The 25,396-nt window shown below is 40.5% G+C and overlaps 1 protein-coding gene across 1 annotated transcript in view; it reads right to left on the bottom strand.

Annotated features, from left to right (window-relative positions):
- Nucleotides 1-17,608, bottom strand: part of LOC145980761 (uncharacterized) — a 36,455-nt gene extending 18,847 nt beyond the window's left edge. Inside the window, exons 1-4 of the mRNA XM_083113826.1 lie at nt 17,499-17,608; nt 16,789-16,929; nt 16,507-16,652; nt 5,927-5,991 (exon numbers count right to left, since the gene is read on the bottom strand). Of these exons, the coding sequence (XP_082969952.1) occupies nt 5,927-5,991; nt 16,507-16,645 (204 nt within the window). The 5' untranslated portion in view covers nt 16,646-16,652; nt 16,789-16,929; nt 17,499-17,608. The remainder of the gene's footprint in view (nt 1-5,926; nt 5,992-16,506; nt 16,653-16,788; nt 16,930-17,498) is intronic.
- Between the last annotated feature and the right edge of the window lie 7,788 nt (nt 17,609-25,396).

Consider the following 25,396-nt stretch of genomic DNA (forward strand, 5'->3'; position numbering starts at 1 on the left):
CACGTCCTCATACAGCTAATGTTGTCCAGGACCTGTTGCACAGATTTCGGTGGGAAACACTACAGCACCCACCTTGTAACCCGAATATGTCACCGTTCAATTATGCCATCTGTAGTGAGCTAAAACGGGCCCTACGTGTTCATCGGTTCAACTTGGACTCTGAGATGAATGATGCACTGAGTGACTGGTTGTTGCAACAACCGTCCACAATCTACAGCGATGCCACTGACCTACTGTCAGAACGATGGGACAAATACCCCAACGTCTACGGGGATTACTTTTAAGGTGAGCACGTAGTTTCATAGTTATACAGGGTACCCTACATATGATGAAGATTTTGTATTGGACAAATACATTCTTCCCTCTTTTCCCATTCTTTAAATACGTAATGATTGTTTCCAAAAGGTTTCACAGGCTCAAGAAGCAGCAATTTTCCCAAACCCGCCTTGCAATCCCGTACGCAATGTAATAACCTTAAGATCGACACAGATTACTCAACCATATTCATCAAAACTAGGGAAAGAATTTTTAGGTTGTATGAAAAATTGGATTTATAACTTTGTAACCTTCATTTTAGAACTTTTAGGTGCTTATTATAAATTAATAGCTGTACCTATTAATTCATAGTAAATTTAAGTAATAACTAGTTTTATATGGAATTTCTATAGAAAACACACTATTTTCAGTGCAATGAATTCCTTTGATTGCACAAATGATACATTGTTTTCAATAGCCGCCCCTTGTGGTAGAGTTTAGCACATCGCGCTACAACGCCAGGGGTCCCGGGTTCAAATCCTGGCCTGGGCATGGATATTTGTGAGGGTCCATTCATCAATTTCATCACATCATCATCACTCATCCCCATCTTCGAAAATTAGCCAAAAGTGCCACAAAAAGCGAAGTAAAATAAGCAAAACAATTTGTCCAATACAAAATATTTTTCATATAATAAAAACAGGCCGCCCTGTATAACTATGAAACTACGTGCTCACCTTAAAAGTAATCCCCGTAGACGTTGGGGCATTTGTCCCACCGTCCTGGTAGTAGGTCAGTGGCAGCCCTGTAGAAGGTGGGCGGTTACTGCAACAACCAGTCACTAACTGCATCCATCACCTCAGCGTTCAAGTTGAACCGGCAACCACACAGTCCACGTTCCAGCTCACCAGACATGGCATAGTCGCACGGTGACATGTCTGGGTTATGAGGTGGGTGCGGGAGTGTTTTTCACCGAAATCTGTGTAACAGGTGCCGGACAACATTGTCCGTATGCGGACGTGCATTATAATGCTACAACACGGACCAGGAGGCAGAAAACCTGGTTCCTTGGATTTGATGGTCTGACAAAAGTGCGTCAAGGTTTCTGTAAACAGCACGCCAGTAATGGTTGCACCTTTTTCACAAAATTCGATAAGCAAGGGCAACTTGCGGTCGAAGAACAATGTGAGGACCACGTGACCACGAGATCTCTGCGTGGCCTTCTATTTCTTCGGTGGTGACGAGTTGGGGCGCTTCAACTGTTGACATGCCGCTCGGTTTCCTGTTCATACAGATGGCGCACGGATTCATCTCCCGTGACAATTCGACAGAAGATATCACTGGTTTCCTGGTTGTATCGGAGGAGCATCTCTAGTGCCATTTCCATGCGAAACAGCTTTTGTTCTGCGGTAAGATTGTGGGAACCTACTCTGCGTACACCTTCCGATACTGGGGGCGGTGTTCCATGATGTCAAACACCATGCGGTGACTTGTCCCTCTGATGTGTGCAACGTACTCCACTGTACACCGTCGATCCTGTTGATGATGGCATTCACACGTTGGATGAGGCCATCATTTGCGAAGTGACAGAAGATTCAGGAATTGAATCGTCCTGCAGTGACGTTCTTCCTTCGCGAATGAACCTCCGACTCCACTTCTTCACCCGCGACAGAGATGAACAATGTGTCCCAATCACTGCCGTCATTCGACGGTGAATGTCTGGCGTACTAGCGCTTTACGCCACCAGTAAACGCACGACGGCTCGCTGTTCTTCCTTACTGGCCTCCACGATGTGCCGGACTGCAAGTCACTTCACATCGGCACTTCAAACGGCTCACACTCGCACTGCTTCACGCAAGCCTGCGACGCGACTGCCACCTTCCGGGCGACAACGCAACCCCCTTCCAGTGGCAGCAGGAGTTTCGTAGATCTGCGGCATCTACACGTCGAGATTCGAGGTGGCCTGTTTCCCATTGACAGGCCCTTATAATTCGGACCACCAGTTGCCGCTGCCTCCCCCGCTCCTCACGGCACCAACTGCGACGAGTCTTTCCCCGAGCGACACCACCATCACACCACCCGACACGGCACCCAGTTATCCAGAGGACCCATCCCCCGTGGCGCATGAGGGTGGAAGTGTGAAGTTTTCACCAACGAGTGCTTTTCAGCAGCCGTTGGTGCCTACGTCCCCACCGACTTGGGTTACGTCGCCCACTGGTCATTCACCCCTCCGCAGTGCTGGTTCTCCCCCGTGTAGGCCTGGATTCCACGAAACCCGTTTTATCATGTGGGCCGTGTCCGAATCCGCAGGTACAACCCTCGCTCGAAGTGGGAATTCTTATACTCTGTCCTGGGAATATTTGGAGTCAGCGATCGAAAACTAGTCTCTGTGCAAATAGGAAAGAGATACAGCGCGCGAGAGGGAAACTTAGTTCATCTACCAGCTGTTTGCAAGATCGTGCACTAGTTCGGTACACTCCCTCGCTTTCTCCCCTTCTCTATCTTCATGCGCGGCCTTGGTCCTGGAACAGAGAATTGTTGGGGGATGCTTGTGAGAGTTTGGGACTGTTCGTATGAATCAACTTGCAGACAATGAGGCAGGTATAGGAATGCTTGAGCAAATTATCTTAGCCGAATAGACGCTTCCCTCAGATTTACTTATCTTGGGGGAATAGCATCCCCGTGTTACCCTCACTTCGAGCACTGGGTGCAACCCTTCAAAGCACCTTACTACCCGTCGAATCCCCTTACCGTTCTTCTCTGAATCTGCGTCACAGGCAGAGTTTGAGAGTAGGAAGGTGCGACGAATGCACCCTTAATAACCCTTTTCCTTCTCTCCCCAAAATAGTTAGGCTGGATAGTCCAATGAAGTAACCGATTCTCTAACTATGCACTAGTAATGGCGTCAGACAAACTCTCTCCGATAGCGAATTACTGTCGACAAGTGCACCCTTGAGTGCGCCGTTGACGTTTAAACTGCCACCTGGCGGGAGAAAGTGGAAACAGTGTTACTCTTAGTCGTCCATTCAGGACTCCTTGAACCTGTGCCTTGAACGGTAGGGGAAAGCGACGGGGAACAAGACAGATTCGAACACGGCGTTAAGTCTTGGTCAAATGTGATGGCGCCAGAAAAAAACGGTGGTGGTGGGGGAAAAGTTTCTGGTGGGGCAGTCACATTCATATCTCGTCCAAGCTATCTCCCGACCCCCATTCACAGCGCAGAGCGGTTATTTCGACAAAATCCTACTTCCGTGCTGGCTGCTTCGGGGAGGAGATATTCTAAGGTTGCTGCTTGTTGTCCAAACAGAGGGAGGGCAGCGGTAGGACTAATTGGCTGTTTGAATGTACGATTGTTTATAGGTAAACGCGGCGACAGCGGGTCTTTTGCCGGGAGTTAGCTTGGCTGGACACTAATTGACCTACCACTAAATTCCTTTGTGAAATGCACATTTGAGCTAAGAGGGTATTTATTCCTGCTTTGTAGTGGAATAGTGGATAGATCGACCGGTGGAATCGTCCTCACTTTATCCCCTTCTGGTGCCTTAACCCTGAGCCTCCCACTGGGTGATAAGTCTGGTGGCGGCTCCAGCGTTTCGAGAGACAACTGGTTGCAAACAAACTCAGCGTCCACCACCTTCGCAGCAGTGGCATGCTCAGGTTTTCGAAAGGGTGGATGAGGGTTATGTATACTTTTATAGTAGTCATCCCTCATTCAAACGGGGTTATGACCCCCACCATGGGCACGCCACTGCTTCGCAGCAGGATTCTTGCGTTCGAGCAATTGAACTCGATTCTGGCCGACTGGAATTTGTCGGCGTCTCGCCTCTTTGATAACAAAACTCCGCTGCGGGAAGGGCGGTGGATCAAACACCAAAGTTAACCTCCCTATTTTTTCCGCTTTCACCAAACCCTATTTGCTGCCCCGTGGGGGGTGGTTGCCCCAAGACTGTAGGCTCCTGAAAACAAGCTCCATGGAACCCAGGGCCTTAAGGAAACTGTAGGCCTCACCCTCCCCTGCCCTTCCCTTCCCCTTCTCACTAAGGCTGAGGAGACCCTTGGAAAATGGAACTCTAGTTTTTTTCCCGTGGACAAACAGACCATTCATCGATGGAGTGTTTTTTTTTTTTTAATTAAGGACAGTTATCCACTTTTTTTTTTTAATTTGTCAAATTATTTCCTGAACCTGAAAAATAGAGTGTTAACTTTAGTTTATGGAAAAAAGTCTCAAGTAATACAACTAGATTTCGCTTGTATCAAAGAAGAAGCACTACTGCACATGCGCAATAGTTTTAGTACATTTTGAACGATAATGTCTCCACTGTCTGCAACGAGAATTTACCACTGGAACTAAGTTGAAAGACAATTCTTTATGTCCTACGTAAAGTTGCGGCATCATATCTACAAATAATTAGATTGCGAACGTACGAGGAAATTCAATAAAGATTATTCTAATCCACTTCCAGTGGACGTATGGGAATGAGGTAAACACTTACCTTTACATGTGACATACTGCAATTCCTAGACATGATGTAATAACTGTTGTTGTCTGAGGGTTGTTAAGGTGTAGTAAGGTGCGACGATTGAGCTAAGGACAGCAGAGAAATTGTCAGGTTCTTCTTCCTGAAAGACAACGCACCCCAAGAACTTTCCCAGGAGAGGACGACGGTGCATGGCTTAGTTGCCTCATCAGATGAGGTCATATAGCACTCGCATAGGCAATTCTAACGTGGTGGGACATCAGTGGAAATGGCTCCTATTCTCTGGCGGCCACTGATGGAAACACCGTCAATCACAAAAGATCGGCGTATAAGCATTCGGGAGCTAGCTAACAGAGTCAAGATCAGTTTGGCATCTGTGGAAAAAATCACTCAGGAGCGTCTGCACATGCAGAAGGGTTCAGCTCGTTGAGTTCCCTGTTTCTTCCATCTTTCAGGAAGGAATACAGAGTCAGGTGCTCTCTCGAACTTTCAGCCATGTGTCAAGGAAACCAAGAGGATGTTTTCGCCAGATTAATTATTACACAGGATGAGACGTGAGTTTTTGAGAATGGCTTAAAAATACTAAAGCACAGTCTAAGAAATAGACGCACTACGACTCACCACCACCCAAAAAGGCAGACTTCCACCCTCCGCTGGCAAGTTGACTCTCACTATATTGTGGGACCTGAAGGGAGAAGTGTTGACATTTCCTGTCGAAAGGGACCACCATAAGCGCTCCTATAATGTGTCGTTGTGTGTTAAATTACGGAACAGCATGAAAATAAAAAAAACGAGGTAAGCTTTCCAAAGTCGTCCGTCTCTTGCAAGAGAATGCGAAGGTCGTCAAAGGGAAGCACTCTCCGGTAACTACGAAATACTGCCCCAACCCCCTTATTCTCCTGACTTGGCAGCCTATGACCTCCACCTCTTTCCGTCCAGGAAGTAATTTTCGAAAGGTAGCCACTTTCCAGATGATGACTGTGCTGGCTTCAGTCTCACTTGTTTATTTCTACAAGAAGGGTCTGCGCAGCTGCATACAATGACGGGAGAAGTGTGTGAGGAGGAGAGGACTAATAAGTGGGTCAGGGGAAACCTTTATTGAACGCCCCTCGTACAACACAGTTGTCCCTCTCTCATTGCCAGCAACAGAAATAAATGCCGACAGCACAAGAATATAGAAAAAATGTACTTACCGACCCATTCAACACTGATCCGCTTAGCAGCATTTTCATTATGTTGCGGAGTCGCTTTGTCACCTCTGGAAGGTACAAGGAAAGACACAAATCAGCCCAATGCTGGAAAATTAGTTATTAACAATTTAAGATAAATGCAACTGGAAGCTTAATATCGGTGACAAATTCTCCATGTCACCGCGGTTACCGCCAGAAAACCATCTTTTTTATAATATTTTTTTACTCTGCTTTAATATATGGGTAATTGCTCATTATATATTAGGCTACGTAAACTATTAAAAGAAGCTAATAAACCACAATTGATGTAAATTGTTTCAAGAATTTAAAGTCTGGTTTGCGTACACCACTGTCGACTTGCAATCAAGGGGTCCCGGGTTCGATAGCCGGTGGAGGCACAAGTGGTTGGAATCCCACTTTATAACTGTAGGCTCAGTACCGATTAGCCTTTCCTATACATGATGTTGACTTAAAAATCAAAACTCAAGCTCAAAAAAGTACGCCACTGATCATTTTCCCTCGCAGCCTTCTGACGTCCAGGTTTCCACCCCGGCTGGACGGTGGAAGGGCGATGTAGCCGAAGACAACGTGGACAGGTGGCTTTCTATTTAAAAACACGCGTCGTGCGTGTCAGGTCTATGGCTGGAAACAGCGTTGGCGGGACAAAACTGCTTGATCCTCTCTGCTTTCTGTGTCGCGCTTGGCAGAGACAGTATTGTTACACGAAGGAAAATTTCCTTTTGTGAAATGGATTCGAAACTTAGCCCCCTTGCGCTGAAAGGGGAACATAAATTAAGAGTATTTGAAAATAAAATCCTTAGAAAAACATTTGGGCCTAAAAGGGATGAGGAGACAGGTGAGTGGAGAAGGTTACATACTGTAGAACTGCACAATTTGTATTCATGTCCAGATACTGTTAGAATGATTAAATCAAGAAGACTTAGGTGGGCAGGCCTTGTGGCACGAATGTGAGAGGAAAGAAGAGTTTTCAGGATTCTTGTTGGGAAACCTGATGGTAAGAGACCAATAGGAAGACCAAGACGAAGATGGAGAGATAACGTTGAGATGGACCTAATGGAAATTGGTAGGGATTGAAAGAGTGGATAGATCTTGGTCAGGATAGGGACGGAAGGCTTGTGTTGCTGCAGCCATAAATAAACCTTCAGGTTTAAGAAGGCAAGAGAGTTAGAAGGAAATCCAAGTCTAATTTTCAGTGGAAGGGAAATTTTTTGAAAAATATCGAAATTGTCGGAAAATTTGAAGCTGTTGGACTCCTCTTTTGGTTTTACATACCTGCCTGCAATGGTGTTTTTTTTCTATTGTATCTAATTCATGTAAATAGGGGTGTATTATAAATACGTATATGCAATAAATAACAATCGTTGCGGTAAACCAGGTCAATATTTCAGGATACGTCACTGTTATACCAGGGTCACTATTTATATTTTGAGCCTTGGCAACACTGATTGAAGTAAGGCGCGATTTGACGTTTGCACGGAATCGTCTGGCATTATTGACCATAACGTACTTCAAATGTTTTGTCAATAGCTTGATTTGTGTTGTTTATGTTGCCTTGGAGATTGCGCGACAACAATAAAATGGAACTAATTCGTGAACATTTTCGTGCGATGATTTTTTACGATTTTCGACGTGGATTATCAAGACAAGAGTGCATCGATCAACTTGCTTCCACATTTGGCGATGAAGCCCCATCCTTTGCCACTGTGAAACGCTGGTATAACGAATTTAATCGTGGCCGACATTCGCTCACCGACGAGATTCGCGAAGGTCGTCCAAAATCAGTTGTTGTTCAAGAAAACATTGATGCTGTGCAAAACCTAATACTGCAAGATCGTCATGTGACATACTGTGAGATTGAGGCAACCATAGGCATTAGTTCCACCAGCATATATAAAATATTACATGATCATTTAGCTGTGAGAAAGGTATGTTCTCGTTGGATCCCACACAATTTGACAAAAACTCAAAAAGACGCTCGCGTCAATTGGTGCAAACAAATGCTCAATAAATACAATCGTGGTGCTTCAAGAGACGTATATAAGATTGTAACAGGTGACGAATCATGGATATATGCATATGAGCCGGAACGTAAACAGCAGTCGACTGTATGGGTGTTTCAAGATGAACCCAATCCAACAAAAGTTGTTCGCGCTCGAAGCACATCGAAACAAATGGTCGCCTGTTATTTTGGGGAAAACTGGTCATGTGGCAACTGTGCCTTTAGAGGAACGTAGTCAACTCTGAATGGTACACAACAATTTGTTTGCCAGAGGTCTTCGGTCAAATACGGAAAACAAACAAACGCCGTCGGATCATTCTTCATCAAGACAATGTCAGCTGTCACACATCTCGTCTAACAACCGACTTTATGAACAGTCAAAAAATCGAATTGATGGATCATCCGCCGTACAGTCCTGATTTGGCACCCAATGACTTCTTCTTGTTCCCGAATGTCAAGAATAAATTGCGTGGACAACGATTTTCGTCGGCGGAAGACGCCGTTGATGCGTTCAAAAACCATATTATGGAGGTGTCTCAAGAAGATTGGAAAAACTGCTTTGACAAATGGTTCGAACGAATGCAAAAGTGTATTGACCATAAAGGAGAATACTTAGAAAAACAATAAAGCAGTTTTCAATGCCAAATTCCTGTTTTTTCATTGTTAGGCTCAAAATATAAATAGTGACCCTCGTATCAATGAAAACGAGACTACAGATACCCCGTTTATTATTCAGACTGTTACGAACGAAGCATACGGTAAGAAATTTAATAACGTGCGCAAACGTACTCGTTAGAAACATCTACGAGCCAAGTGTATTTACTGAAGTATTGTTACGTCTGACTGCCACGCAGGTTCGATTCCCTGGGTACGTGATCTAAGGTTGTAATTTTTCCGACCTTGTCCCCGCATAAAACGGCTCTGGGACTCACCCAGCCAGCCTCAAATCAATGGGTACCTGGGGGCAACTTTGGGGGGTAAAGGCGGCCGGAGGGTGGTGCTGATCACATCACCTCCAAAATGGCTAAGATTGAGAATGTGTGGGGCCCAACCCACCCACATCCCCTAAATGTGCCTTCATGGCATGGTGCTATATGCACGGGAAACTTTTTTATATTACAGGAAGTCGGGCATTATGAAACCCACAATGCATCTCGTCCAAATGGAAATCTGGATCAGTTGTAACTGGCGTGAAACTTCAGAATTATATCTCTCAATTTACACAGATTGGATCGTGCACAACACGTTATTTTTCTGTTTTCTGTTATTTCTCTCTCGCTTCCCTTACTCGTTCTCATAGTTTTACACTTCTTAATGTGTTTTCTTTGTCTTCGTTTTTTCTTCCATTCTCCTGTCGCATCTTCATTTATTTTCTCTCCCTTTATGCCCAGCTAATGCAGTTTAATGTCTCTAATTTTTATGTCTCTCACTTGACTTCTTTCGCTCACTGTCTATCGCTTCTTTGTTTTCCTTCAACTTCCTCTCTCCTTCCCTCTTTCTCTCTCTCTCTCGTGAGCGCTCTCTCACTTCACTATCTGTAACTTATTTCATGTAATTTCCCTCTCTCCCACTTAACAGATAACTACTTACTGGAAACCATTCCCGTAGCCAGAAATTCTTAGTAGGGGGGGCGAAGTCAATCCTAGAGGGGGCATATTTGTAATATATTGTGTTGCATTGGCAGATATAGCAAGTTACAGAGGGGCACTTGCCCCCCTTCTCCAAAAGTGATAAGTAACAGGAAAGGAGTGATGTCTTGAAACTCCAACGAACAAAAAAAGGTCAAGCAACATCAAATAACAATATTTCGATCATGACCTATCGGACTACCAAAGAATATAAAAATAAAGTTTAACATAAATAGGCTAATCGGGACTGTATCTACTTTATATTTACAGGTCAATAATATTAATAGACGATTAATATGTACCAATAGCTTTGGGTTTCTCTGCCGAACTGATCAAGGAAGTCCTTTATAAATCCTGCTTCATAATGTTTCCCTCTAGTTTCCAGTATGCAAGATTTTTACGCACAAGGAATCTAATGTGTTGTGTTATGCAAGAAGAATCGAATTAATTAAATAATAATGGTTACATATTATCTACACTTTGATGAATTGTGTAAAAATTTGTAATACATATTTTGTAGGCCTACTTGCTAAAACATTAAAACATGGGTCCCTTAGTCCACCACGGATTATATTTGCTTCAAATGAAAGACTCTTGCGACAATGTTTGCCTACTGGTTACGTTAACCATTTTGCAAAATATTATGTTATTGAAATACATGTGTTTGATTGGATTGATTTGGTGTTTTAAGTCCACTTTGTGCACAGTAAGGCTAATTGGGACTGGACCTACAGTTTAAAGTGGGATCCGAACAACCATGTGCCTCCACCAGGTATCGAATCCGGGACCCCTTGATTACAAGGCAACGACGCTACCACTGCGCCATCGGGAAGGCCCTACATGTGTTTGACACCCGACAAAAAAATAGGAATCCCTTGATTGATCAATGACTTCTTGGATTACAGTGTCATCATTAATATTTCATATCAAGTTTTATAGAGGGAAATGTTGTATCCTCTTTACATTATGAAAAATACCTTCCTTAATGACTATGGTACGAAACGGAACGATATAAGGGGCCTCCTTCGCCTTACCCCATTTCCGCGGCACAAGGTCTCTGGGCCGCTTATCGCCTTCACTTTTTGAGCAGAAGCGTACAAACCCCAAATATCATTATTTTTTATGCTGATACTGATTTCTTCCAGTCACAGAATGGCTTAAGATATATAAATAAATTAGGAGAATCCACTCCATAGCAGAAAAGTTGACATAATTACACTGGTCTACGTCCATTTTGCTGACTGGAGGCTGATGGTTGATCTTTAGTAATTCGAGGGTGGTAAATCCAAAACCGAAATCAGTTTTTTTCTATCACGTCAGGTTTCGGAGGAAAATAGAAAAATATCTAATATTAGGGATGTATATTTAGAACAATGAAACAACGTAGTCCGTAAAGAGGTCACAAGTTGGCAGCACATGGAATATTATAATGAATATTATTTCAATCAGTTATTCGAACATTGTTAATCCCAAAACAAAGAACAAATATTACTGACTTTGTAAGGAAAGCATATCGTGCATATTTCGGAATTAAATTGGGAGACCAAGATAAATCCTGGGCACCTCATAAAGTATGCAGGACCTGTGTAGACTAAAGGAAAGAAATATGTTAGCGTCTGGAACAACCTTCATGTATCGGGACAGAGAGAGGCATCCATTAAGATATTTTCAAAGGGACGAAGAACTTGTCTATTGTACAGATGTGAAGGGACTAATTGAAGCTATGGGATGTACGTATACGTTTAATGCAGAAGAATGGAAACTTTTTATTGATAGCTCGAAGAGGAGTTTGAAGTATGTGTTGCTGCATAATGGCAATAAGTTAGCATCCATTCCTGTTGGCCACTCCGTACATTTGAAGGAAAGCTACGAAACAATGAAAGAACTGCTTCGAAAGATAAAGTACGCAAATGACAGTTGGCTTGTGTGTGGAGATCTCAAGGTCATTTCAATGTTACTTGGTCAACAAGCAGGTTTTACGAAATATCCATGCTTTTTGTGTTTATGGGACAGTCGAGCAAGGAACGAACATTGGGTACGAAGGCTGTGGCCTGCAGGAAAAGCTTTCAAGTCGAGGCGAAAAACATCCAGAACAAGCCGCTTGTTGATCCTAAGAAATTGTTACTTCCTCCGCTGTACATTAAGTTGGGATTAATGAAGCAGTATGTAAAAGCTCTGGATAAGAATGGGGCTTGCTTTAAATACATTTGCTCAAAATTTCCTGCATTGGCGCATGAAAAAGTAAAAGCAGGTATTTTTGATGGTCCTCAGATAAGGATGCTAATGCAAGATTAAGAATTCTTACAAACAATGAACCACACAGAGAAAGATGCATGGTGTGCCTTTTCTGATGTCATTACAAACTTTCTTGGAAACTTCAGGGCGCACTACTACGAGGTTCTAGTTGAAAATTTGTTGGTGACGTTTCAAAAGTTAGAAGTAAATATGAGTGTCAAGCTTCACTTCCTGCACAGCCACTTATATGCATTTCCGTCCAATCTTGGTGCCGTAAGTGAAGAACAGGGCGAACGCTTCCACCAAGACATAAAAACCATGGAGCACCGATATCAGGGGAGATGGAATGAAAACATGATGGCCGACTATTGCTGATTCTTGCAGCGTGACGTTCCTGAGGCCACCTACTCCAGAAAATCAAAGAAACGAAAATTTTTGCATAAGTACGTATGCATGTTGTGCTATTCTGTGGTGTATGTTAAGTTTAACATAAGAACAGACATCAGGTGTTGACTGTATGTGCTCGTGAAACAAATTGATCACTTTGCCGGAATTGCCTAAACTTTTTGTCCATTAAAAACTCCCTATTGAGAAAATAGAAACGTATGTTTGTTAAACAACGTGACGTGATACTCTGCATGGACATCTGACTACGTCGCATTTTCTTTGCAAGTTCTGTAGGAATGTAACCGGATATAATTTTCTGAAAATTTTGAAATGTGACTTGTGAAGCAATGCAACTTAATACCTGTTATCAGCCACGCCACCTATGTATAGTCCTATAATTTCATTATGTGCAGATATCTATATGGAAAATTGTTGGAGTTTAGCCCAGTATTATAATATTGTGAAAATTTTCAAATGTGATTTGTGAAAAATTGTGACGTGATACACTTTTTCTGACTACATATTTGAAATCAGCGACCTCAAATTATATAGAATCAGTTAAAATATCTAAGTCAGCAGAAAAAAAAATTCATATGTAGACCAGTGTTATTTGTCAAAAAATTAGGTTGTGCCTGAGGTACTTGAACAGATATCATCTGCTACAGACACAATGTAATATTATAAATATAAGAAAATTAATATAATATAATTTGAGAGATTTTCAATCGTATTTATTTCATTGGAGCTTTTTTCAACTTGTCATTTTCTTGAACCTATATTCATAGGGTGCCGCCTGATAACGCCCACAACTTTCACAGTGTGTACAGGACATCAAGACAAGCAACTTTTCTCAGTCACTATTTGCTTGTCTAATTCTTCTTTCGATGTTACAAGAAATCGAAATATGGCATCTTCTGTCCTTAATGCATGCAATCCCATTGATAGCTTTGCAGTTGCAAATGTCATTTATTTCTACTGCCGTTTAAAATTCTGAGAGCAATATATAACATGCTATGGAAACGATATCATGCAAACAGTCAGGGTTAAAACTTAATTTTTTCTTTATAAAATGGATATCATAACACACACCTATGTTGCTTATCACATTTGATGCGTTTGCATAGAGAAATGATTCATAAGATTTGAAATTGATATTTACACTCCATAAGATTCTTAGTGTAACCCGTATCAAACTACAAATTTTATCGCTTTCTAACCGAAATAATAAATGTGAATCTTACATCTTTCACTAGCCGGCCTCCATGGTGGGATGGTTACATAACATGCTAGGAAGCCAGGGGTTCCAGGTTCGAGCCTGGGCATGAGTGTTCTTTGTGAGCAGAGGCGAAACCACAAATTTTTATCTGGAGGGGAGAGGGTCAAGTACCAGGGCAAATGTGCCAATAATAATAATAATAATAATAATAATAATAATAATAATAGTGGTGGTGGTAGTGGTACAGGCCCGTAGCCAGAATTGATCTCCAGGGGGGGCTCACAGGTTATCAGGGGGGGCTTTGTAAATCAAGTCCATTTTTCAAAAGTTTAACAGTGTTAAATGAAGGTAAATTATGGGGGAGGGGGTCATTAAGTTACATACAGCTTAGAAATATCACACAAATACTACATGTTTTCTATATCTTTTAAAATATCGCTTGGCTCTTACTAAAATCATCCCTTACTACACACTCCATACTACGTTTGATGATACAGATATTTATATCACCCAAGAAAAGGTGGACAATATTCAATCATAGTGCCTAGCGTACATTCCACTCCCCGGCCGAAACAATAAAACTCCCCTTCATTTCCAAAACTTGGGAGCTGTTCACCTGACACATATGCGCAGGGAATTTGCATAATGACATCAGCATCACAGATTTCTGTATAAATGGGAGGTCGTAACAGGGGCAACGAAGGTACAGGTAAAGAAGCTCCCTGTGAACATGGGCGTCCGGAAGGGGGAGCCGTGGCACCCCCTGGAAAATGAAAGTCAACCAAAAAAATATGTATTTCACACATATAATTTCATTTTAGCCACAATAATATGTGTTAATTATTGCATTAACACCATAAATTCAAATTAAAGCAATGTTTTTTTTAGGGAACAACACTATTTTTGGGGAAAATTTGCCTTCGTTTGCCCCCCCTGGAAAAAAATACCTTCCTTGCCCCTCCCTGCAAAAAATCCTGCGGACGTCCATGCCTGTGAAGGAACTTTCTAAAGTCTAGAGAAGAGAATCTCCTAAATACTTGCCGCTACTTACACTACTTACACTTCTTCTTATAAATAAGATGAACGAATGTAATAGCTGCTGTTCATGCTCCCTGAATTTATCCTTCACCAAAGTTGTGAGCAAAATAATATCTGCTGTCTACATTTTCACTCTTCACTGCAAACAAATTACACAAAATAGTTTTACCTAATGTCAAGGGGGCTGACCTCAGTGCCAGGGGGGGCTGACCTCAGTGCCAGGGGGGGATCAGCCCCCCCTGGCCCCTGCCTGGCTACGGGCCTGTAGTGGTAGTAATAATAGTAGCATTACAAGACGTTATTATCGTCGTAAATTGAGCAAAAGGGGGTAGAAGTCGGTGCTAAAACATTTGTGTTTGAACAAATGATTTGAAATAATTTTTCCAACACATTCAGTTTCATGTTAGCTAATATTGGAAAACAAGCACACAAACTATATTTTTGAAAGACAGAATATGCATGACGAACATTATTCTTTTTGTACATATGACACGTATAACTTTCATGTACAACATATATTTTACACATATGCAACATGGAGCGACGTAAAATAAGAAAATACATGTGCAACATGTTAACGCCAAATTGTGTACGTATTGAAAGTTTTTTAATATATATATATATATATATATATATACATATACCGTATATATTATTTATATACATTACATGATAAATTCATCAGGCAAATTGTCTCTCAAGTGTGCGCGCCCCACTTTTGCGAGCGAAGCGAGCATGAAAATTTTACGAAATGTACTTTCATTTGTATAAAATTTGAAATCGAGGGGAAATTGCCCCTCTGTGCCTCCTGTGAGTGCCCTTAACCGTCTGGAAGAAAGATGCAAGAAACACTTGAAAATTAATTTAATTTTGAGTATCCATTTGTCCTGCTATCCTTAGATTCTGCTAGTCATGTTTCTTTACTTCAACGTTTGCCTCCCCCCCCTAGATTTGGCATCCGGCCAAGGTTGGGGGGATGGAATGCCCCTGCCCCCCTGTGGTTGCAGCACTGTTTGTGAGTGTCTCTTCATCAATTTCACGTCATCACTCATTGTCACGATTAGCTAGATGTGGTAGAAAAGCAACGCTAAGTAAAAAAAAATATCCACCCCCCTCTCTATCACATGAATCGCTAAGGAAGGTAATTTTCCCCCCAATACTGATACATTATACGGAATCCCACACACCTTCATAAATCATAAAATCAATAAATGTCTTTGTTATGTTGCTAGAGTAATACGGGATATAATATTGTAAAGAGTAGTGAGAATTCCAGGTAGGAATGTGGTGTGTATTTTCTCAGGGGGGGCAGTTGCCCCCCTGCCCCCCCCTCTAGCTACGGGCCTGCTGGAACCCGTCTCTCAGACCCCGCTGAATTTCTTTCTTACTTTATTTCTCGCACCCCTTCCACCACAAGTGGACTCTTCTCCATACCTTTCAGTTGGGGTGTTACGGTTGGTTGCACGCTGTCAAGGTCACGAGGTCTTGCCATTATATTTCTCCAATCTTATTTAATTATTTTTTCTGCGAGAGCGGTCAGACAGACGTCCCATGCCACTTACATTTGTTTTTTATTACGTTGTTTGAAACGGCTTACAACACAACTAATTTTCAATTTCAGCAAAATATTACATTACTTTGAACTACCTTTCTTCTGTCAACAAAAGGTACAAATTTTAAGAATTTCGAATTTCAAAAAAAAAAAAAAGTAGAGCAGCCATTGTTGCAATTTTTGGCCTGATTTTCTTCCTCCTTGCATAAATTACGTTATGTTTCTTTAACTAAACAATAATAAATGAAAACTGCTTTACAGTAGATATTCTGGAGGCACATAGTGGTTCGGATCCCACATTAAACTGTAGGTCCGGTCCCGATTAGCCTTACTGTGCATAAAGTCGACTTAAAACACCAAACCAAAAGTAGATATTCTTCTGTAGCAATGTCAAGTCACGTGAAATTGAAAACAACTAGTTCACAGTTCAAAATAAAAACAGCAGTCTGACAGGCTTCTCTATAGCAGTTGTGTGATTTAAATTATGTAAATAAAATAAACTCCCACCTACTGCTCGTACAGTCCTCCTTTTGCTAGGTGCTCTTTGCTTCTGTTCTCCTATTTGATTTTGATTGGCTTCTGAGGAGAGGTCTTCGATTGGAGGTTTCTTTTTCCACTTGTCGAAGTCTTCAACGCGTTCAGGCATCCATCATCTGAGAAAGAAAAATGTATTCGTTTTACTATTCCATTCGTACCACAATTTTTCCTATAATAGCACAAGAAATTGTGCAACATGTAGAATCATAATGTTTTGAAACAGTACATGTTATAAATAAAAATAATTCTCACCTGCTGATTGCACAGTAATTTTCTTGCCAGGTGATATTTCTTCTGCAGTTTCTTTGACTTCGAAATCAAATCGTGAAGTCGAACTTCGCTGTGCGCCATGAATCCGGCAGTCTTCCACTTGCCTAAGCCTTCAACTGTCATCTGAGAAACAAAAATATATTCGTTTTACTATACTATTCACATGGAAGTTTCATGCAACCATATTAATAAAAGCGACCAATGAATTGCATCTTGTGCAGACTTTGAAGATTAAATTAGAATGTAGATTCTAATTAGCATTGCATATTATTGAACACGGCCAAGTGTTTTACGCGTTGCAAAAAGAAAAGCATTAATGTGTTCGTTGTAGCAATATTCAAACCTGACTTGATCATAAGACAGTAAAATGCCAGATGGGTTAAAATTACTTGTACTTTTATGAGTGAGCTTTGTTACTATTTTATTTTCAAAACAAAATAAAGTTATCGGACTGCAAAAATACAGGGAGTACTAATTTAAACGAATGCAACTCCTATTTGTTCACGAACTCACACTCATACTTGTAATGATAATCTATGTTATGTACAATTTGAAACAGCTTGTTGCGTGATTTTTGTTCGTTATTTTATGAACGAAATTATCACTAATAACCTGTTATTAGTACAATTGCGAATTGTTAAAGTTTGGATGAGAGTACAGTATACATTTTTTATTATTTAAGCCATACTTACTTTTTGTTCTTGTTGATTGAATTTGGCTTCAACTTCTTCCTGACTGTGAGAAGTCAAAAAAAAATTGAAATTTACTCTTCAGTCACAGATTTTTTTATGCATGGCTATTTTGGCTAGGAATAGCTCTAGGGAAACATGTCGTCATTGTTGTGCTGGTACATTGTTGTAAGGCAACACTGTAACTATTAAGGTTCGGTGAGTAATGGATGACGATGATGTTCAGAATTGTTTGAACAGACAGAAAAAATCGTAGGTGTATACTTTATCTCGGGAATCTCTGGAGCAAGGTCGCGCATAACGGTGGATAAGGGTAGAAAGCGAGTGTGTGGAGGGAAGCAGAACACACTCCTGCAAACGACTGGTAGCTGCTGTCGCTTTTTTCCCTCTCACGCGTTCATTGATCGAACCCTTTCGACCAGAGGCGGCACCTTTTCAGAACCTATGTTTAACCGAAAACATTAACTCTTACAGTGTCATGTTACGTCATGCCGTCACATTGAGCACGGAATGTTAGGTTATGAAGTGAGACCACTGTTATTGCCTGTCCCTGGAAAAAATTCTCCGGTCGTCCACATCTATCACTGGCCTCCCTTGACAAGCTGTTCCTTTCAAATTTGCAAACATGTCGTTGTTGGATAAAATCAAACAAAAATTAAGAAAGTTTTATTCAGTCTCATTGGCATATTATCATACTTGCCTACTAAAAGTTGATTAGCATGTCATTTAGGACTAAAACATATGCATGCTTCATTTTTTTCAACATCGCGCCCCTTACATTTCATTCCGCACCCCTAGATGTTTAATCCTGGCGCCGCCGCGCTATCGTCGTTCATGTCTAGACACACATTACTGACCGGAAGTAAGTAATCCCCCTTGCACTGCTTTTGAATAGCAATGAGATTCGGATTACAAAAATGCGTAACAACTGTTGTGCAATACACGCAAGCTTAGCTTCCGCCACTATAAAGGTGTTTCAGCTTAAGATTTCACTTCCACCTTGCTGGGTTGTAATGAAGGTTTCGACTGCTAATGGGCCATAAAAAAAAAAGGGCCCATACTCTTTTCCATTGCCGTCTGCCGATTACGTCCTCTGGCAGGTTACTCTTGAAATTCGACCACGCTTTCCACTACTTCCTTCACTGAATGACGAATGGTTATGTCAGAGTTTACAAGGCACTCCTGGAGGTAAAACATTTTCAACCAAATTTCATTTGGGTACACGTTGAGTTTTGTGTACTGACCATGAATGATACAAAAGGAGGAAGCAAAATAATGTGGCTTGCATTTGACCAGTAATGTACTGTAGACAGAATACATTTCTACAGGATGTCCCTTAAGTCTCCACACATATTGTAGAAATAACCAGTGGTGTGCCCAAGGGGGGGTTGGTGGGGGTTATAACCCCCCCTTTGGCCCAGCATTCCTAAAAAAAAAAGAACGTTAGAGGTAGGAAAAGATGGCAAAATCAGAGCTGACTACCAGAAAAAGTGTACGTAACCCCTCCCTTTCGAAAACCCTGGGCACGCCACTGGCAATAACGTTCCTTTTTTTTGCAGGTGAGACGCCAAAATGCCTCACTTCTGACGAGAGCATCAACATTGCAAATTTGTGGCCTCCCCGATGGCGCAATGGTAGCGTCGTCGCCTTGTAATCAAGGGATCCCGGATTCGATACCCGGTGGAGGCACATATAGTGGTTCGGATCCCACTTTAAATTGTACGCCCCTGTAGCCTTCTTAAACTCGAAGGTTTATGGCCGCAGCAACACAAGCCTTTCATCTGTCCCTATCTCGGTTAAGATCAATCGAACCTTTCCCATCCTTGGCGATTTCCTTTAGGTCAATCTCAACGTTATCCCTCGAACTTCGTCTTGGCCTTCCTACATGTCTCTGTCATCAGGTTTCCCAACAAGAATCCTGTAAACTCTTATTTTGCCCATGTAAGTCTTCTTGATTTAATTATTCTAATAATATCTGGACATAAATACATATTGTGTAGTTCTAAAAGATTTTGAAAGTTCTATTAATATTACACACACACACAAATAGGTTTTTAGAAATAAAATCTTACTCTAAGAAGTTAAATGGAAAAACAATGTTGATTTACTTACTTTATTTTACTTCATTTCCCTGCCACTTCTGATAGTCGCAAAGATGAGGATGAGTGATGACTTGATGGAAGGGAAGTATTATTATGTAAATTGCTTAGACAAAATTTTATTGGTTGTAATTTGAAATTATTAACAATAAATAGTAACAAGTTTTCGAAGGCCACCACATTGAGCACATTATGTAACATTCCTTATGTACTGAGGATTTTGGGGGCCCTTATGCATGTAGGAACGTTGGAACTCATCAGGACAGGAGGGACACTGCCATCCCCAGTCATGTTGTGAAAAACTGAGATACCTCTTATCCAGGCGCGGTTGGCTGTATAGCGCAAATGTGCAGTGAACCCCCAGTAATATACAAAATAAACAATAACTGAGAAGTTCATAAGCGTAGAGTGGCAAATTCTCTTAGTGAGAAGGAGAAACCGCAGGCCAGAGCCACTCAGCTCCCCTCTAGTTCCGTTTCGTGCAAAGCCTCCGCTGAACCTCCGCAAGCCAACCCCTACCATGCTAAAAGCTTAGGACGGCTAGCAGAAGCTTGACGCGTACATATGGCGAAAATACATGCAGTCTGAGACTGGAGGAAGGCCGTCTCGTCAAAACGGACATGTGCAGTTCGTAGTATCACCAGCGAGCTGGAGTGAATCACGCTCTTCTCTCTTCCAGTGTTGCACTATGTGTTTTAATTTGAATTCATTTGGCATTTTCTTTGTATTTTTATATGTTACAAGACTTATTAGATTAATGAAGAGGGTGTAATATAAATGTAGAGGTAACACCGAACGAAAGCTAGAAGTAAAGATGATGGGACAAATAAGATAAATATGATAGAAAACAACTTGCTACACATTCAGAGTTTTCATCTTTAAGATGGAAACACTTCAGGTGGAAGGAGCCGAAAAGTCAAAAATAGCGCGAGGGCGAGGGGTTGCTTATCGGACAAGACTTAAACAACCTTTTGGTCTTCTTACGTCAGACTAAATGCTTTCGTTGACATGTTAGGCTTTTTAGGTTTAGTTGTCTTAGAATATATACACTTTGCATAATTTTGGTGAACCCCCAGGAAAATTATGCACGAGCCGCGCCTGCTCTTATCCCAAGCTATCAATGGTTATACACATAAAAAATGAAAGGAAATGTCTACACTAATTTAACCCACAAGCAGCAATCAAAAGCGTATATAAATATCTGCAATGTAAAAGAGAGGGAGCCATGTCCTCCCGAGAGTAACAAGAGTGAATGATGAATGCCTACCCTCCCCCCTCTAAATTTAAGCAAATAGCCCCCACATTGTGTCTGGCATTAACAATATTAACACTTTCCGGACGAGCCTGAAGATACCAAGATTCTCCCAGGAGATGGGAGTTTTTTTTGCTTTTTTTTACTGTTTTTCAAAATATCATAAAAAGTACGTTGCTAAGTGTGCTATTATTGAACTTTTTTTTTACAACACGCCCTCTTTCCACAGATATGTAATGTTACATTTTATATAAATATTCTCACATTTATGATTTTTTTCTTTAACAATTTTTTGAAAGTAAAAAAAAAATTAAACATTGTAATAAAAGTTACTGAAAACATATTTTCAATATACTAGGTCATTCAAATATGACCAGGACTTCGTTTTTCTGCCACTTTGGCAAATTGTGAAGATGAGGATGAGTGATGATGTGATGAAAGGACAATCACAAAAAACACCCATGACCAAGCTGAGATTTGAACCTGGGAACCCTGGCACTCACAAAGAGAAATGCACAAGTTTAAAATAAAATTTCAGGTTATTGACAAAAAATACAGCCTTACACCTAGAGGGGAAAAAAATCTCATCTCCTCATCTTGTCTTTTAATACCTATGAATTATTTTGTGAACCCTTGAATTGTACAAAAATGAATGTTCAAAGAGTGTAGCCAACAGCTGAAGAAGACAGTGTATACTCAGGAAGCCATGCCGTTACATTTTCCACTGATTCCAGAGCTGTCTTGGGCAGGGATACATCCATTTTCTATAACACTTGTAATCTTTTTGTTCTCGCCCAATTAGATCACTGTTGTCTACAAGGTTCGTTGATATTCAGCAAGTCTCTCCACTTTCTCCAAGTCATAATCTACGAGGGGAGAGTAAAAAGTTTTGAGCCTCACATGTAAGGAGTGATGCTAGGTAGTTAAAATTTTGGAGGATGTAAGGTACGAGTTTTAGGACACTCTGTGTGAACTTTTATGAAATTCACATTTTCTTCTATTTTTTTGTCAGGTTGAAAATGTATGAAGTGTCAGAAAAGAGAGTGGCCAACAGGGCCATGATTCGGTATCTCTGCCAGCAAGGCCTCACTGCACACGCTGCTTTGGTCGAGTGTGGCTTCACCACACTTTCCCATCCACCTTATTGCCCCGACTATCCCCATCAGATTTTCATCTTTTTCCTGCTATGACGAATTCACTTCGAGGACATCACTTCCACACGGACGAAGGCGGTCATTCGGTGGTGTGAGACTCAGGACAAATCATTCTATCAGATGACTGTAAACAAATTACCTGGGAGGTGATTATGTAAAGAAATCACAATGAGAAACTGTAGCTAAAATACCCCTTCCCTGTGAGGCTCAAAACTTTTCACTCACCCCTCGTAATCGATGAATTTTCAAAATTCAATGACTTTCCACTACAGTGCAGACCTAAAAAGTATTTTACAAACAAGAAAACTTAAATGGGCTTTCATGGCATAGGAATTTTAAATTTTGAAAGCTTCTAACTAGAGCTGATATATTAGTATCGAGTGATACCAGTGATATCGGCATCGGTTGAAATTTATTTACTGATACTTTTCCGGCATTTTGGTCTTTCGCGGACTCCTGAAAAATGCCTCGAGACACTTTTGAGAAGTCTAATTATCCTGAACGTTTTTTTTTGTGAAAAAACTGAAATTTGTGACAACGTAACATGTGATTTCATATTCTGATGTAATTCGCAAATATTTAAAGCAAAAATCCTGGTAATTGATGCATATAATTAGAGTTTTGAGTCCACTTTATGTACATAAAGGCTAATCGGGACTGGACCTACAGTACAAAGTGGGATCAAACCACTATGTAGCACATAATTAGAGTGGAATACTTAAACACTAGTATTAATCTATATTTTGAACAACTTTTAATTATTACAAGTATCAGTATCAGTGAGAGTATTGGCATCGGTTCCGCCCTACTTTTTACTTGATGACATTCAATGATAGCGCAGTAAACTGTTGGTAGACAACTATGAAAAATATGCTATGTGGTTGAACACACTGAACGGTTGACTCACAATCTTGCCACTTTCAAGGTTCAAGTCCTGGGCTGGCTGTGGGTGTTCCATCAACATCTCATCTAATAATTCACCTCATCAACTATCTCAATAGGTAGAAAAGTGAAGTAAACAAAGGGTGCAAATACAAAGGTTCCGCACAGGTTAGTGAATGGTAACTTTACAAACTTCAAGCTACTGGTAAATGATCAGATCAAACACGTTGCATTCCACTCTTAGAGGAAGTGCTTCAGAACACAAAGCATGTCATTCCTCAAATTCAAGATTAATTTTCACAAATTCTTCAGGAACGGTTCTAAATAAAACTATTCAAAACAAACTGTCGACCAATCAGAGCATGTGCTACTGAAACAAAGTACAAAAAAGGTACAAAATGCTATATATTTCTATTATTGAAGCAAAAGAGACACTAAAATTGTCAACACGTGAAAAACGAGAGGAGGAGCATTCTTGTATTTATTTAATTGCAATTATACGTGAACAAAGGTCGATGTAAATATCCACAGCAATGAGTGATGTTATAATAAATTAGATTGTAACACCGATCACAAATTATATTTTTGTGTTGTTGATCTTAAATTGTATTTTGGAATGAACAAAATGAGTAACAACTACCTACATATCTGTGAAAATACTATTTAGTGTATTTTTTTAAAAATTATTTTGCATTTTTGATAATTTCTCTGGTGCCTCAGATTTCATTCATAATACCCAGAAATTTCACGACACTTCTATCAAGGATCGTCTCCTTTGGCAATACAATTTTAACTTTGTTACAGTTTCTATTTATTTCTTTTTCTTGCCATACACACTAAAATGTGATATTGATCATGTATGAGTAGAATTTCAGACCTTTGAAGATTTCCAATAAGATAGCTGTTCAATGCCTTTTGGTTATGGATTTGTCGGTTCTTGAATGCTCCGTTTCAATGACAATTGAATCATGTACGGGCAGTTTCATAAAGAAGAAACTGAATTTGAGATGTACTCAAAATATTCATAAAGCCTAGGACAAGCAGGCTGTTAAGAATTCTAATGAAGCCAGGCGTGATATTAAATTAATGTATGTTAAAATGCCCTTGAGTTAACAAAGGAAGATAGGGTGGGGGTATGCCACAATGTGTTAATGTGTCATTAAATTGATTGTTACTTTGATCTTTACTATAGCATGGGTGAACGAACCAGTCATTAGTGCACATATGTCGCTGTAATCAGTTCATAAGACGACAATCACTGCCTTTTTTAGTTTCCTAGACAAATTCTGGCCTTGAAAGCCAGACTATAAAGACACTAATGTCAGATTCACCCAAGTTTTGAAAATTTTAAAGAAGTGATAAACCAACATAAAGCTATGTTAACACATTGAAGCATTCTTCCAATTCGAGTATGTTTTCTGCATATTTCCTGTTAATGTAGCGTACATCACACGGTGTATCAAACTGGGAACCCTTGATTGCAAGGAAAGTGCATTAACCATTATCAGGTGCATTTGCAGATAAATCAAAGCATTAACAATTACAGCATTATGCATTTACATGCAGCATTTTTTTTTTTGGCGAAGGATTGCATACAAAAACTGTGTATAGTTTATATTCAAGATAAATAAGTCATGCTTAATTTTACAACCTATACTTAATTAACACCACATAAATAATAACCCGTGATGCCAGGGTCTACCTATCGACTGCCAGCGTCTCACATGCCTCTGCAGAGCTGGTCGATAATTCAACCAGTTACGGGGTCAGCACAACTGCTTTTATACTTTTTTTATAGGGGATTTTTAAAGTAATATGGTAAGGGATATGTCAAAATAAAAAGAGCGAAGACAGTTTTATCAAAATTTGCTTTACCACTTCAACCTGCACCCTTTTCCTTGTATGATACAACTTGACGCGACATTGTGGTGAAAGAAAGCCTGAAGCGTGAAGAAGGGGCGGTAAAACCCCCGAAACGTCATATTTTTTGATGGATGATACTCACTGGTTGTAAGTAATTTAGGTTTTTATATATTATTTTATATTTTTATTAATAATAAAAATATTTTAACACTTGCTAAAAGTGAGTAATTCGCACAATGCAAAATTTGAACACATGCCTAGTAAAAACTACCCATATTTGTGTTCTATGACACACACTTGTGACTTAACTTTCAATGTGTAACTTGGTTGTACTCGACCAATTTTCCACTGACCAGCCCATTCAAGTAATGATGGAGAAAGAAATGCTTGCCACAACTTAAACGTCTTTGACGTGTTCAGTACCGTTATCTTGGTGTTTGCAAGCTTAGGAATTTGCAACACTGCGATGTTTCTGCTTTCGTTCTTGAGCCATTTTTCTGAATAGTAGAGACGGGCATGGCTCATACATGATGCAACGTATGTAAGCACAAATAAGGTAACAAATAAGGTATTTTCCGTTAGCCCCCAGAGGTTCATTTTTATGAAAATAAAGTAAAAATTACACAGCAGAAAGAAATTATCACTTCAAAA

This window comes from Lepisma saccharinum, chromosome 28, assembly GCF_977018435.1.
Source record: "Lepisma saccharinum chromosome 28, izLepSacc3.1, whole genome shotgun sequence".
Taxonomy (NCBI): Eukaryota; Metazoa; Arthropoda; class Insecta; order Zygentoma; family Lepismatidae; genus Lepisma; species Lepisma saccharinum.